Source organism: Protopterus annectens, chromosome 13.part0 (genome assembly GCF_019279795.1).
Source record: "Protopterus annectens isolate FY-2018-M chromosome 13.part0, PAN1.0, whole genome shotgun sequence".
In the NCBI taxonomy this organism is placed as follows: domain Eukaryota; kingdom Metazoa; phylum Chordata; order Ceratodontiformes; family Protopteridae; genus Protopterus; species Protopterus annectens.
In genome coordinates, this window is record NC_056747.1 from 679,792,166 (window position 1) to 679,807,200 (window position 15,035).

Genomic DNA, 15,035 nt, shown 5'->3' on the forward strand with positions numbered 1-15,035 from the left:
ACAACCAAACACCCTAATAGTAGGTGATTTCAACTACCCTGCCATTAATTGGGAAAACTACTCTGGTACCAACTCCTTTTCCCAACGGTTCTTGGAATTCATAAATTCCAGCGCCCTGGATCAACTAATCCATTGTCCCACTAGGGGCTCCAATATCCTAGACCTGGTCATTACCAACATGGGAGATAGATGCTCCACACCAGTGGTCACCCCCTCATTGGTTAGGTTTGACCATAAGCAAATCACCCTTGACATCCACATCCCACCCCCACTCCCCAGCAAGGAAACCTCCTTAAACTTCTCCAGAGTCAACTTCATGCTACTGAAGTCAGAAGTGACTAACTTCACAACACCCACGCAGACAGGATCCGGAAGTTCGACTGCAGAATCCTACACTAAGGCACTGTATGAGCACATCCACTCATGCATGAATCGTGCCATCCCAAATAGAACCAAGATGCTCTTCTCCAAAAGAAGGAAGCCAATCTGGTGGCCCCCTGCTATAAACAAACTATACAACAGAAGGAAGAAGCTGTTTAAAAGAGGAAAATCCCAGGATGCAAAAAACTCCCTCACCAGCCTCAGTAAGAAGCTGAGATCCCTCATAAAATCTTCAAAAGCTAGTTATGAAAATAAAATTGCCAAAGATTCCAAAGACAACCACAAGGCATTCTATAGTTACGTCAAGAATCTAAATGGCAATACTCAGATCTGCTCTGAACTACAACAGAATGGCATTAAATATACTGATCCCAAGAATATTGCCAATATCCTGGCAGATTGATTTAGTGCCAACTTCACTCCCCTCTCACCCCCTAAAGGGCCCATCTCAGTACCAAAAGATTGCCAAATTCTGATAATCACAGCCACACAGGTAGAAACAGCACTCTCCAAAGCTAAGAATAGAGCATCCATGGGACCAGATGACATCCCAGGCTGTGTACTACATGAACTACAAAATGAACTGGCACCCCACCTAAATGTCATGTTTAATCATAGACTCACCTCAGGCTTCATGCCCAATGAGTGGCACACAGCAGCAGTTATCCCGCTGCACAAGGGAGGATCCGCCTTGGATCCCGGGAACTACCGTCCCATCAGTCTGACAAGCCTGATATGCAAGGGCACGGAACGCATTATCATGGAACTTGTAAACAAAGACATTGGCAACCTCCAGACACTGGACCCCACCCAGTTTGGGTTTGTGAATGGCCGATCTTGTCTCCTGAATCTGATTGACTTCGAATCGGTCTCCAGAGCTGTGGACGAGGGTAAGGAGGTCCACACAGCCTATCTGGACCTCGCCAAGACCTTCGACACCATCCCCCACTCTGGAATCATAGATAAACTTACTAAGCTGTGCATAAATCCCTGCATGACTCTATGGGTTGCCAACTGGCTTACTGATGGAACCCAGACTGTAAAAGTAGCCAACTCCAAATCCAGCTCCAGACAAGTGGAGTACCTCAGGGTTCAGTCCTGGGAACACTCTTGATGTTCTTCGTCTCACATTGCTGCAGTCATAACCTGAGGGTAGTCCGCTGTCCTCGGTCGGCCCGAATACCAAAGTGTTAGGCTGGCGTCGGTCATGGTCGCTCAGATCTGACGTCAGTACGCAGTGGTACTAAAGCGCATGACCGCCATATCCTCAGTCTTTCTTGCCGCATGGTCCGAAGCAGAAGCAGCATTTGCAAGTGCCGTTCGGCGTCCTGAAATTTTCGTATTCTGAGTTTCAGACCGAAGACCAAGTTGGGCTAAGTACCCCATTGGGGAATATTTTTGTCTTTTCTTGCCTCAGTTAAATCCGGATGTCAGAAAAAGTTAATAATTGTATTTCTTGTGGGAAACAGATACCTCATAGGGACTACCACTCTCTCTGTATTCCTTGCTTGGGGCCTGAGCACGAAGTCGGGTGTCGCTTGCGCTAGATTTAATAAGCGCACCATTAAACGCAGGTTAGATTGTGCTAGACTTGTTTTCGGTAAGCGGTGTAACTACAACATGCCGTCGGATCCTCTGACGCCCGCTACCGCTAAGAAGCGAAAAGATAAATCGTTAGTCTAAGCAGGATGAGTCGTCCGTTGCGGACGCCGGTTCTATGGAAACTACGGTTGAATCTGTGGATCAAGCCAAAGGTTTCAGCTGAATCACAGGGGGAGCCTTTAATCTTACAGGAATTGGCCTCTCAGGAGTTAGGTCAGGCCGAGGGGGCCTCAAGTTTCTGTAGTTCCTTCTTTACATAAGGTTGTTAGGCCTTCTACTTCTGTCACTAAAGCCCCTTCTAAAGCTAGACCTGGTCTTTCTGGCACAGGCGTCAGCCCTAGTTCTTCAGGCTCTGTTCCTAAAAAACATATGCTGAAAATGGCAGAGGATTTGATTACTTTAATCAGAGGTTCTATGCCCCCTCCAGGTAAGAGGCCTAGGGTGGAGACAGAGGTGGAGGGATTGGAGCATTCCTCAGATTACTCTGAGTCTTCAGCTGAGGACATTCAGGATTTTCCTCCCTATTCTGATCTTTTCTGAAACCCTGCATTCCATGAGGGAGCATTAAGTGGGAAGGTCAGGATTTTTCAGATTCTCATAAGAGGCTTAGGGAATTTTTGTTTTTACCACAACATAGGCCCTTGGCTATTCCCCCTGTTTTGGATGTTGTTCAGGATGTTTTTTCTGAAGCTTCCCTTAATCCTGATTCTTTACCCCCTGCCCCTGTCAAGCCAGACAGGTATTACAGAGTTCCAGAGGCTCATAAATATTTTAGAGCTGACCTGGAAACTATTAGTCAGGGACCTAAGGGTGTCAGGGCTTCTGTAGTTAAGAATCCAGTTCCTCTGGATAAAGATTCTAGAGCTTTGGATAGGTGGGGTAAAAAACTGTATACCTCCTCCACGCTAGCTATGAGGGCTTTAAATTGCCAGCTTCATATGCTGAAGTACCAGAATTTTCTGTTAAGTCAGTTGAAATCTAAGGTAGATGCTTTAGCTGAGGGTATAGAGTGTAAGGAGTTGCAGGACTTAGTTCATGCCTCTGATCAGGTAGGTAAGCATTCCTTGCAGTGTGGCTTTGATGCTCTTCAGGCTTCTTCCAGGGTGGCTGCCACTGGTTCAGTTATTCAGCACGCCTGGCTTAAGGATCAGAATTTGTCAGAGCATGTTAAAGCTCGAATTTTGGATGCTCCCCTTCAATCTGAAGTTCTTTTTGGTTCTCCTGTGGAGTCAGTTTTGAAGAAAATGGAAGACACAGCTAAGTCCATGCAGACGGTTAAGGAATTTTTACAAGTGCAGCCCCCTAAGTTTAGCAGAAATTGGCCTGCAAAAGGATGGGCTTATCCTTCTGATTTTCAGTCTAAGGGCAGATCTAAACGTGGTAGGGGCAGAGCTCCTGCTCATGGTTCTTTCAGACCTAGGACGTGGAGTTCTCCTGCACAATCTTCTGGTGAGGGCAGAGGTCAGCCTTTTCGTAAACAGACCCAATGACCTGTATCTCCAGCTGCCAGATTCCTCCTGTCTGGCAGCTCCTCTAGGAGGAAAGTTGGCACTTCTCAAGCAAAATTGGCTTTTGGTCACCCAGGACAAATGGGTGTTGGACATTATAAATCGGGGTTACAAGTTTTATTTTCACACCTTGCCTCCTTTCAAAGGCATGCCGGACGTAGCTCCTCAGCAAAGGCTGGAGGCTCACAAGCAGATTTCTTTACTTTTACAAATGGGGGCTATCCAGGTGGTACCTCCGTCAGAAGTAGGCCTAGGATTTTATTCTCGCCTGTTTCTTGTGCCAAAGAAAGGAAACACTTGGAGGCCAATTCTGGATTTGTCCATTCTCAATACATTCCTAGACATTCCAAAGTTCAAGATGTTAACTTTGCAGCAACTTTTGCCTCTGCTAGGCAAAGATCACTGGATGGTAACTCTGGATCTCAGAGGCTTATCTTCACATCCCTATCAGGCCCAGCTGCAGGAGGTTCCTGCGTTTTCGGGCTGATGTCCTTCAAGGATGCATCTGCAGTCCTTACAAATGGGTTGTCCTGTCGTCAGGCAGCCCTTCGGTCGGCCGGATTCCAAAGTCTGGGTCTGGCTTCGGCTGGTGTCGCACTTCACCCGACGTCATTGCGGCAGTTATTCGGGTATGAAGGCATCAGCCGACGCCATTTTCCTCAGTCTTTCTTGCCGCGTGGTGCCCGAAGCAGAAGCTGTTCGCAAGTGCCGGTCGGTCAGATCCAGAGATTACTACTACCGAATACTACTTCGAAGACTTCTATAAAGCTAAGTACCCCGTTGGGGACTCTTTCTTGCCTCAACCGATGTCAGAGAAAGTTAATAACTGTTTATCTTGTGGGAAACAAATACCTCATAAAGATTTCCACTCCTATTGCATACATTGTTTAGGCCCAGACCACGACGTAGCAGCTTGTCTAGCCTGTGCTTCTTTTAACCGACTGACGCTTAGACTTCGCTCGGACTTTGCTGAACAGATTTTCGGTTCCGATTGTCGGATCCTCAGACTACGCAAATAACCAAAAAGCGCAAAGAAAAGGGCCGACACTCGCGGTCCGCGGTTTCGGCTGAAACCGCGGTTAAGCAATCCACGAGTGTCTCTGTTTCGGCCGAAATCGAGCAAGCGGTTCTTTCTTCAGCCGATAACTTGCCTTCTACCGAGGCCTCTTCTATTCTGGTAGAAACGGCTTCTGAAATCCAGCCTTCTGTTGCGATTTCACAGGATTTATCAGACACCATTCCACTAGATATTTCTACCCCTGCACGTGGAGCTGCTAGGCCTCCTCCAGCTATGTCTATTAAGGCCTTTGCCAGGGCTAAAGCAGCCAAAACTTCCAAACCTGTGCCTGGCAAGCCCCCCTTTCACAGGCCCAGCACCAGCTCCCATATGCTTTCTTTGGCACAGGATCTCATCACTAATTCGTGGATCCCAGCCTCATCCAGACAGGGCCTCTCTCCCTCCTCCAGAAAAGAGGCTTAGAGCAGAACCCCCTGAGCCAGTAGCCACAGATGATTCTTCTGATTATTAAGAACATACAGCCCTCCTGAGGCTTCTTATTCTCCTTACGAAGACTCTGATGCTGAGGAGTCCATCCCTTCAGCCTCTCCTCCTGAGGAATTTTCCTTTGGGGAAACCTTGCATGCTATGAGGGAACAATTTCAGTGGCAGGGCCAAGATTTCTCAGACTCTAGAAAAAGGCTTAGGACCTTTCTACACTTACCACAGCATAGGCCTTTAGCTATTCCTCCAGTTCTATCGGTTGTTGATGATGCATTTAATGATGCTTGCACTACTCCTGATACTTTACCTCCGGCTCCTGCTAAACCAGATAGGTACTACAGGGTCCCGGACACTCATCACCACTTATATAAGGCCCCTTTTGCAGATCCAGAGACTATCTCCCAGGGCCCTAAAGCTGTAGCAGCTGCTACTTCTAAAAACCCCCTCCCCTCTGAAAGGGAATCCAGGTCCTTAGAGAGATGGGGTAAAAAAGTTTACACCTCTGCTACTTTGTCAGCTAGAGCTTTGAACTGCCAATTTCATATGATTCAATATCAAGAGTTTATGCTTGACCAGTTGACTAAAAAACTGTCCTCTGAAGAATCTTTAGATAAAAAGTATGTTCAAGAAATGTTACATAACATACAGCAGGTTAGTAACCATTCTTTAAAATGTGGCTATGATGCACTGGAGGCTTCCTTTAGATCAGCCATGACTGGCACAGTTATCGGGAGGCATGCATGGTTGAAAGAGCAGGCATTACCAGACCATGTCAAATCTAAGCTTTTGGATGCACCTATGGACAAGGTCAATTTATTTGGTGCCCCCGCACAGCAGGTTCTGAAAAAGATGGAAGAGAAAGCAAAATCTGTGCAAACAGTAAAATATTTCTTACAAGTTCAACCTCCAAGGTTTAGCAGGAATTGGCCCTCCAAGAATTGGTCCTTTCCGGACTCCTCTAAGGCACAAAAAGGCAGGAATAGGCGCTCTAGAGGCAGAAACCAATCCAGGGGTGCCTACAGGGGTCGCCAGTGGCAGGGTAACAACCAACGAGGCACGGATACAGCCACCACCACTACAACAACTCAATCACAGTGACTTGGCGGTGGCACCGCCTACCAGGGAACAACTAGAAGCACCCTTAGGCGGAAAGCTAACATTATTTTCAAGAAACTGGCACTGCATTACAAGAGAAAAATGGATTTTGCAGACTATAGACAAAGGTTACAGGTTCCATTTCCATACACTACCAGGAAAGAGAGGAATGCCAAACCTACCACCTTCTCAAAGGGCAGAAGCTCTAAAACAAATATCTCAATTGTTAAGAATGCGTGCTGTGGAAAAGGTACCATTTATGGAGCAAGGGAAGGGATTTTACTCCAGGCTCTTCCTGGTACCAAGAAAAGAAAACAAATGGAGGCCTATTCTAGATCTGTCCGCTCTAAACACATTCCTCATTGTTCCAAAATTCAAAATGCTGACCCTACAGCAGCTTCTTCCCATGCTGGGCAAGGAGTCTTGGCTGGTAACTCTAGATCTCAAGGAGGCATACCTGCACATCCCCATAAGACCAATTTGCAGAAGATACCTCAGATTTCTTGCAGGATCAGAGCGTTATCAATTCTCTGCATTGCCCTTTGGCTTATCTACTGCGCCCAGAGTGTTCACGAAATGCCTGGCATCAGTAATCGCTCATTGCAGACTTCAGGGAATTCAAATCTATCCCTACCTGTACGACTGCCTGATACAAGCGGACAACAAAAACAAATTAACAGAAGACTTACAAAGAGTCATCTACCTGCTACAAGCCCTGGGATACACAGTCAATACAAAAAAGTCAAGGCTGATTCCATCCCAAATAATAACCTTTCTGGGTGCAGAACTGGACACATCAAAACAAATGGCATTTCTAACTGCAGAAAAGAAAGAGCAACTTCCTCTCTATTTCTTGGCATTAACAAAGCAGAGCCATCTAACTGCAAGAAAAGTGCTACGAGCTCTAGGCTTCATGGCATCCTGCATAATTCTGGTCCCTCATGCCAGGCTTCATATGAGAAAGCTACAGTGGTACCTAAAGAATTTGTGGTCTCAGCACAAGCACAGCCTGGAAACCAAAATTCCAATGATCCCATGCCTGAAGCAAGAGTTCTTATGGTGGGCTCAGGCCTGTCAATCAAACACAGGACTGCCCTTCTGCAAAAGTCAACCAAGACAAACTATCACGACAGATGCCTCAGACCTCGGTTGGGGGCACACATGATGGACAAGTGCATTCAAGGCCTATGGACTCAAGACCAACTGCATCTGCACATAAATCTAAAAGAAATGATGGCAGTAAAATTGGCAATCCAGGCATTCAGACCTCTTCTCCACGAAGGCCAGCTGTTGATAAGGACAGACAACACCACAGTTATGTGGTACATCAACAAACAGGGAGGCACACACTCATACCCCCTATGCCGGCTGGCACTAGACCTATGGGATGTGGCTCTGAGCTACAACCTTCAGTTACAGGCAATTTTTGTACCAGGGAAGGAAAACATTCTAGCAGACATATTAAGCAGAACTACAGCAGATGCCCACGAATGGATGCTGCATCCGGACATCTTCAAAGCCATCACAAGAGAATGGGGATTACCACAAATAGACTTGTTTGCATCCCCATACAATCACCAGTTGAAGAAATTCTGCACAAGGACTTACCACCCACTTGCTTGGAAGGTGGACTCCCTATCCTTCAGTTGGAAAAGCCTGACAGCATACGCATTCCCACCACTTCCTTTGATGCACAAAGTGCTTCTCAAGATCAAAGAGGAATGTCCGAGGATCATTCTGATAGCCCCAGACTGGCCAAGACCACATTGGTACCCACTGCTGAGGAGCATGTCCCGGGAACAAATATGGAAACTGCCCCTGATCCCATTACTGCTGACGCAGAACAACTACAACATTCTGCATCCAAACCTAAAAACTCTGCAGCTAACTGCCTGGAACATTACATAACAGAAATTAACCCAAATTTATCCCAAAGGGTTAAGGACATAATCCTGGAGGCTCGTAGACCTTCAACAAGAAAGAATTATGCAGCAAAATGGAAAAGATATCTCATCTGGAGTGCTGCAAAGGGGCAAGATGCGACACTGGTGAACATAGCCAACATCCTGGAGTACTTGGCGGAGCTCTACCACACAGGCCTGTCCTATTCCTCCATCAAGATACATGCATCAGCTATTTCAGCACAATACAGCTTGGATCCTCCTGTCTTCTCGCATCCTCTGCTCAGACAGTTTCTGAGGGGAATTAAAAATGTAAAACCTCCCAGGAAACCTCCATTGCCAGCATGGGACTTGAACTTTGTGCTAGAAAAACTGACTCTGCCTCCTTTCGAGCCAGCAGCTACAGCAGACTTGCAATACTTATCTTGGAAGACTGCCTTCCTGCTGGCAATAACTTCAGCAAGAAGGGTCTCTGAACTACAAGCATTAATGGCAGTACAACCCTTCCTGATCTTCCATCAAGATAGTGTCCATGAGAACAAATCCTACATTTATGCCTAAGGTGGTATCCAGAGTCTCTTTAAATCAGGCTATCCACCTTCCTACATTCTTTCCCAATCCACAGAACAGGGGAGAAAAGCTCTTGCATACCTTGGATGTACACAGGCAATTACGCTACTACCTGGACAGGACAAAAAACAATAGAAAAACTGACCAGCTTCTGGTAGCTTATGCAACAGGAAAAGAAGGAAAACCAATTTCTAAACAGACAATCTCCAAATGGATAGGAAATTGCATTAGACTTTGTTACTCCTACCATGGAAAGAAAACTCCAGAGAACATCAGGCCTCACTCCACAAGGGCCACAGCCACTACCACAGCTTTCTTACGAGGAGTGGCTACCAAGGACATTATAGAGGCTGCTACTTGGACCTCCGTGCATACATTTGCCAAGCATTATAACTTACCTCTATACTCTAGATCCCGTGCTGGCTTTGCCACTGCTGTTTTGCAAGGGATCCTGACTACACCATAATCTATTCTCATTTCCTCCTCCCTAGTTTAGCTATGGTATTCTACCCATTTGTAAGGACTGCAGATGCATCCTTGAAGGACATAGTACAGTTTTGTACCTACCATAAATGTAGATGTCCGAGAGGAATGCATCTGCAGTCAGGATTACCCACCTTCCTTCCCCTCTGAGGTACTCCTAGGGTACTTACCAATCTTCAGCTAGCTTGGGGGGATCTATTATGGTGTATTTGTTTGTATATATGTACATACATGTTTGTTTTGTGTGTTTGCTCTCTACTATTTGGAAACTTTGACATTTATCCAAATTTAGCCTACCAAGAGGGCACCTGGCATCTGGGGCAAGAAACACTGAGGAAAATGGCGTCGGCTGATGCCTTTATACCCGAATAACTGCCGCAATGACGTCGGGTGAAGTGCGACACCAGCCGAAGCCAGACCCAGACTTTGGAATCCGGCCGACCGAAGGGCTGCCTGACGACAGGACAACCCATTTGTAAGGACTGCAGATGCATTCCTCTCGGACATCTACATTTATGGTAGGTACAAAACTGTACTGTACTTTTATCAGTTCTCTGCATTGCCCTTTGGCTTATCTACTGCGTCCAGGGTGTTCACAAAGGTCCTGGCTCCTGTGATAGCCTTCTTAAGACTAAGAGGAATACAAATTTATCCTTATCTGGACGATTGCCTGATTCTTGCTCAAGACAAAGTCAAGTTACTTCAGCATCTACAGTATGTAATGGCAGTTTTAAGGTGCCTAGGGTATTCTGTGAACGAAACAAAGTCCAGTCTGGTACCCTCTCAGGACATGTGCTTTCTGGGTGTGAGACTGAATACAGCCTCTCAGATGGCTTTTTTGACCCCGGACAAACAAAGAAATCTTCCCCTATACTTCCAGCAATTATCCCTACTGTCCAGGCTGACTGCAAGGACAGTCCTTCAAGCCTTGGGGTTCATGGCATCTTGTATTCTGGTACTTCCCAATGCCAAACTACATATGAGGAAGCTACAATGGTATCTCAAAAGTGTATGGACTCAACACTGCCACGATTTGGACACTGTCATTCAGATAATACCTTGCATCAAAAAGGAATTTTTGTGGTGGGCTCAGGAATGTCACCTAAACAAGGGACTCTCTGTGACCCGACCAGAGGCGAGTCAGATCTTAACGACAGATGCCTCAGACATGGCTTGGGGAGCACACTTCAATGGGAAATGGATTCAAGACGCATGGCCTCCCAGACTACAGCATTTGCATATCAACATGGAGATGTTAGCAGTCCAATTTGCACTGATGGCTTTCAAGGATCTACTTCAACCGGGACAGGTGTTGATTCAAACAGACAACACAACAGTCATGTGGTACATCAACAAGCAGGGGGGGGACCCATTCGTACCCTCTTTGCAGACAAGCTATGATTTTGTGGGAGACTGCTCTGAGTTTGCACGTCACTCTTCAAGCAAGGTTTCTGCCAGGAGCACAGAACTCATTAGCAGATGTTTTGAGCAGACAGATGGTGGATCCCCACGAGTGGAAATTGGATCCTCGTGTATTTCAACAGTTGACAGTGGCTTGGGGAACTCCAGACATAGGTCTGTTCGCTTCTCCACTAAATTTCCAACTGCCAAAATTTTGCACAAAGATGTTTCACCCAAAAGCTTGGAAAGTGGATGCTCTATCTTTCATTTGGAACAACCTTCACGTCTATGCTTTTCCTCCTCTGCCTCTCCTTCCCAAGGTGCTCTTGAAGGTCAGACAGGACAAGCCTTGCATGATTCCAATAGCTCCAGATTGGCCATGTCAGCACTGGTATCCTCTGCTGAGGAGTTTAGTACAGGAGCCTCCTTGGCCTTTGCCACCAATTCCACACCTTTTGTCCCTGGCAAGCAATCATTTCCTCAATGTCAAGATACAGTCCCTGCATCCGACAGCCTGGCATATTCTGTTTTAGACCCTGGGGGGTCGCAGCTTCCTCAAGTTTTGAATGTCATATTGGAAGCCAGACGACCTAGTACTAGGAAAGTTTATGCTGATAATTGGAGGAGATTTTTTCTTTGGAGCACAGCAAAGAGCTTTGATGTTTCAGTGCCTAATTTGAGTGTTACCCTACAGTACCTTACGGAATTATTAGACAAGGGTTTGTCTTTCTCCTCTGTGAAAGTTCATGCTGCAGCCATTTCTGCTCACTATGATTGTGACCCACCATTATTTTCTCACCCTTTGTTTAAGCAATTTCTTAGAGGGGCAAAGAACATAAGACCCCCCACGTAGAGCTCCTACTCCTTCCTGGGATCTCAATTTTGTGTTGGAAAAGCTTACTTTACCTCCTTTGAACCTGCTGCTACATCTGAGTTGAAGTTTTTGTCTTGGAAGACTGCTTTTTTGTTGGCCATTACGTCTGCTAGGAGGGTATCTGAATTACAGGCTCTAATGGCAGTTGAACCCTTCCTGATATTCCATAAGGATAGGGTATCCCTGCGTACTAACCCTACTTTTATGCCTAAAGTTGTTTCTAATGTGGCCCTGAACCAATCTATTCATTTGCCTACTTTTTATGCTGATCCCCAAAATAAAGGGGAAAAAATTTTGCATTCTTTGGATATTCACAGGCAGTTACGTTATTATTTGAGCAGAACTAAAGGGTTCAGGCAGACTCAACAGTTCATTTCTTTTGCTTTGGGTTCACAAGGAAAACCTGTTTCAAAGCAAACTATTTCTAAGTGGATTGGCCATTGTATTGCTTTTTGTTATTCTCATCATGGAAAGGATGTTCCGGCTGGGATCAGACCTCATTCCACTAGGGCTACTGCCACTTCTACTGCCTTTTTAAGGGGAGTAGCTACTAAGGATATTTTGGAGGCAGCTACTTGGAGTTCAGTGCACACTTTTACTAAACATTACCATATCCCTCTTTATTCCAAGTCTAGGGCTGGGTTTGCCACTGCAGTTTTACAGGGCATGTTAGCAGCTCCTAATGCTTTTTAATTTTGCCAACCTCCCTTTCCTTTGCTTTGGGATTCTACCCACAGGTTATGACTGCAGCAATGTGAGACGAAGAACATAGTACAGTTTTGTACCTACCATAAATGTAGATGTTCGAGGATCCACATTGCTGCAGTCCAATTTTCCCTCCCTCCCTCCTTCCCCTCTGTAGTTTGGGGTTGCTGTGTTGCTTTTGGGGTAATTATTTTTTCTATATTGGTGGTTGGGTATTTTCTATTTTTGGCTATGGCCTTTTCTTTTTAGGCCTTCTGACATCTGGGGCAAGAAAGACTTGAGGATATGGCGTCGGTCATGCGCTTTAGTACCACTGCGTACTGACGTCAGATCTGAGCGACCATGACCGACACCAGCCTAACACTTTGGTATTCGGGCCGACCGAGGACAGCGGACTACCCTCAGGTTATGACTGCAGCAATGTGGATCCTCGAACATCTACATTTATGGTAGGTACAAAACTGTACTTTTTGCATCTACTTCTCTGAAGTACAGGCCAACATTAAAGGACTCTGGCTAACAAAGTTTGCAGATGACTGCAAACTGGGAGCCATTATTGAATCCCCAAATGATGTGGATATTCTACAAAAGGATCTTACAGAAACAGATGCCTGGTGCCAGAGCCATGGGCTCAAGCTTAATGCCAAGAAATGTATAGTCGTATCCTTTGGGAAAAAACATGTACCCATGAACTACCACATAGGTGGCAGGACACTAAACATCGAAAGTGTGATGAGACACTTGGGGGCAAGTGGACAGTGGTCTCGCTTTCGATAACCACATCGCCACAACAGTCAGGAAATCCTTCTACGTGGCACACCTCATCACGAAGGGCTTTTCATCCAGAAAATATGAGGTCATTGTCCCACTGTACTCATCCCTCATTAGACCCATTGTAGAGTATAATGCCCCATTTGGTATGTACCTCACAAGACATCTACAACAGCTGGAAAGGCCACAGAAATACCTCACTAAAAGAATCACAGGCCTAAAGCAGATGCCATATGCTGACCATCTAAAAAAAACGCCAGCTATACTCTGTGGCATATCGTCTACTCTGAGGCGATTTCTGCTTAACATACAAGGCCATGTCAAACCCTGAGCTGTTGGACATGCTCCACTTAAAGAAATTCCAATCCCTCAGAGCCACACGCTCCAGGGATCTAAACCTTATCACATTGAACAAAACATGCTGGAGGGATAGGTTCCTGACCCAGAGACTCCCCATACTCTGGAATAGACTGCCCATACATGTCAAGCAGAGCACCTCATTGGCCCTCTTCAAAAGGAACCTTGATGATTGGATGGGAGATGGAAATTCACAATTCACCCCGGGGATAATGTCAGTCACCCTGCTAGACAGGGGCCCAGAGAAGTAAATATTGTGGGGAAAAAAATTTCCAGGGAATTGTTATGGCTGGGCTTATATAGGCCTTAAGGCCGATAGCCTAGTACCAACCAATGAACCTTTGTTACTGACATTTGCGCCCCCATTGATGACTTGGTCATACAGTTAGTGTAGCAACCCAAGACATTGACTGTCATTTTAGCAATGTCATAAACTAAATCCCCTAAAGAGCATTTTGAGTGACCACAGTGATTATTTTAGGGAGTACAGAAAGTGACTGGCTTGCATCAGTCATCACTGTTTAAAAAGATGCAGCCTTAGCCCTGGTTACACTGAGATTGTTTTGGGGAATGGTGGTATGGTCTGAAAAGAGAAGTGCTGTGGAGTTTAAAAAATGCAGATACGTGCTATGGAGTTTAAAAAAAATGCAAATACTTTATGTACAACACACAACACTGTTGCATTGTGGTTTTGCATGCTAGTCCTTTTAAAATGAAGATAAATGTACTTCCAGAGAATAATGCTGCAAGCCATAGTTGTCATTTTGACTGGTGTTTAATGTTTAGCTCATTGCTCTTCCATTTTTCTCTCTCCTTCCAGAATGAGCAGGCCTTTGAGGAGGTGTTTCAGAATGCCAACTTTCGCTCATACACTTTCAGAATCAGAGTGAAACTGGAGACGTACAATGTAGGTTTGATGTTTAGTATCTTGTGTAGCATTCCCTCTGGCATGTTTTGGTGAGAATGTGTGCATGTCCACCTAGTTCATAGATGGACCATGAAAGGTGTTCACTGTAAAGTTTTCCGACTATGGTTTCTTTAAAATTAAAAAAAAAATTGATTTGTTTCTAGCATGTGTTGAAGCAGTACAGTAAAATTCTGTTAGCTGTATGAATTGCTCCTTTTGACTGTTGCAAAAAGGGAGGAGTGATACTTTTCTAAAAGTGAAAAGAAAGTCCAAGACAGCAACTAGAAAGGAAATCACTTCCACCACACTTTATATCTTACAAGGGTCTAATGAGCTAAACCAGGAATTGGCTTTAAGCAAGGGAGCAATTTTAATATGGAGAGAGTTTATTCGTTAGTGAATTCTTTAGGAAAGTTTATCTATTCCATCAGTAAGTTCGGTTAATAGTACAGTGCATATTTAGGTGAAAGAAGCAGGTATTGGTGATGCTACCTGTTTTATGAACGTGTAAAAGATTGAGTAGGGCAGGATTCTTGCAACCTTGTAATCTAAACGGTGTCTTATTAGGTAGAAGCCTGTAAGAGACTTGAGTAGAGTTGGTAAGGCTTTTAGGCTCTGTTTATAGCTTAGAGGGCACACCTGAAATTTTCTTTGGGAAGATGTTATATTTTTTATAGTTGGGTAATATGCCTGAATGGATGTTTCTCAGAGGCATTATATTTTGAGCCTGATAAGTGAGGAGTAGAGAGGAGCCGAACTTCCTTGGATATGGAAGTTATACCTGTAGTAATTGGGTAGGTTGACATTTCTTAATGAGTGCTAAGTAAATTTTGAGTGTGTCGTCCATGAACAGACCCAAATGTGTAAGGACATCTCCACTTTTGAGGGAATGTCCTGTAGGAGGTGGATGCAGGGCTTTTCTTTTTAAAGACAACAGTCCTGGATCACTTTACACTGAGCTTAAGATCGTGGCCCTGGT

At 45.2% G+C, this 15,035-nt stretch overlaps 1 protein-coding gene across 1 annotated transcript in view; it reads left to right on the forward strand.

Moving 5' to 3' along the window:
- Positions 1 to 15,035, forward strand: part of RPA1 (replication protein A1) — a 1,048,235-nt gene that overhangs the window by 974,094 nt on the left and 59,106 nt on the right. Inside the window, exon 16 of the mRNA XM_044054876.1 lies at positions 13,970 to 14,056. Within this exon, the coding sequence (XP_043910811.1) occupies positions 13,970 to 14,056 (87 nt within the window). The remainder of the gene's footprint in view (positions 1 to 13,969; positions 14,057 to 15,035) is intronic.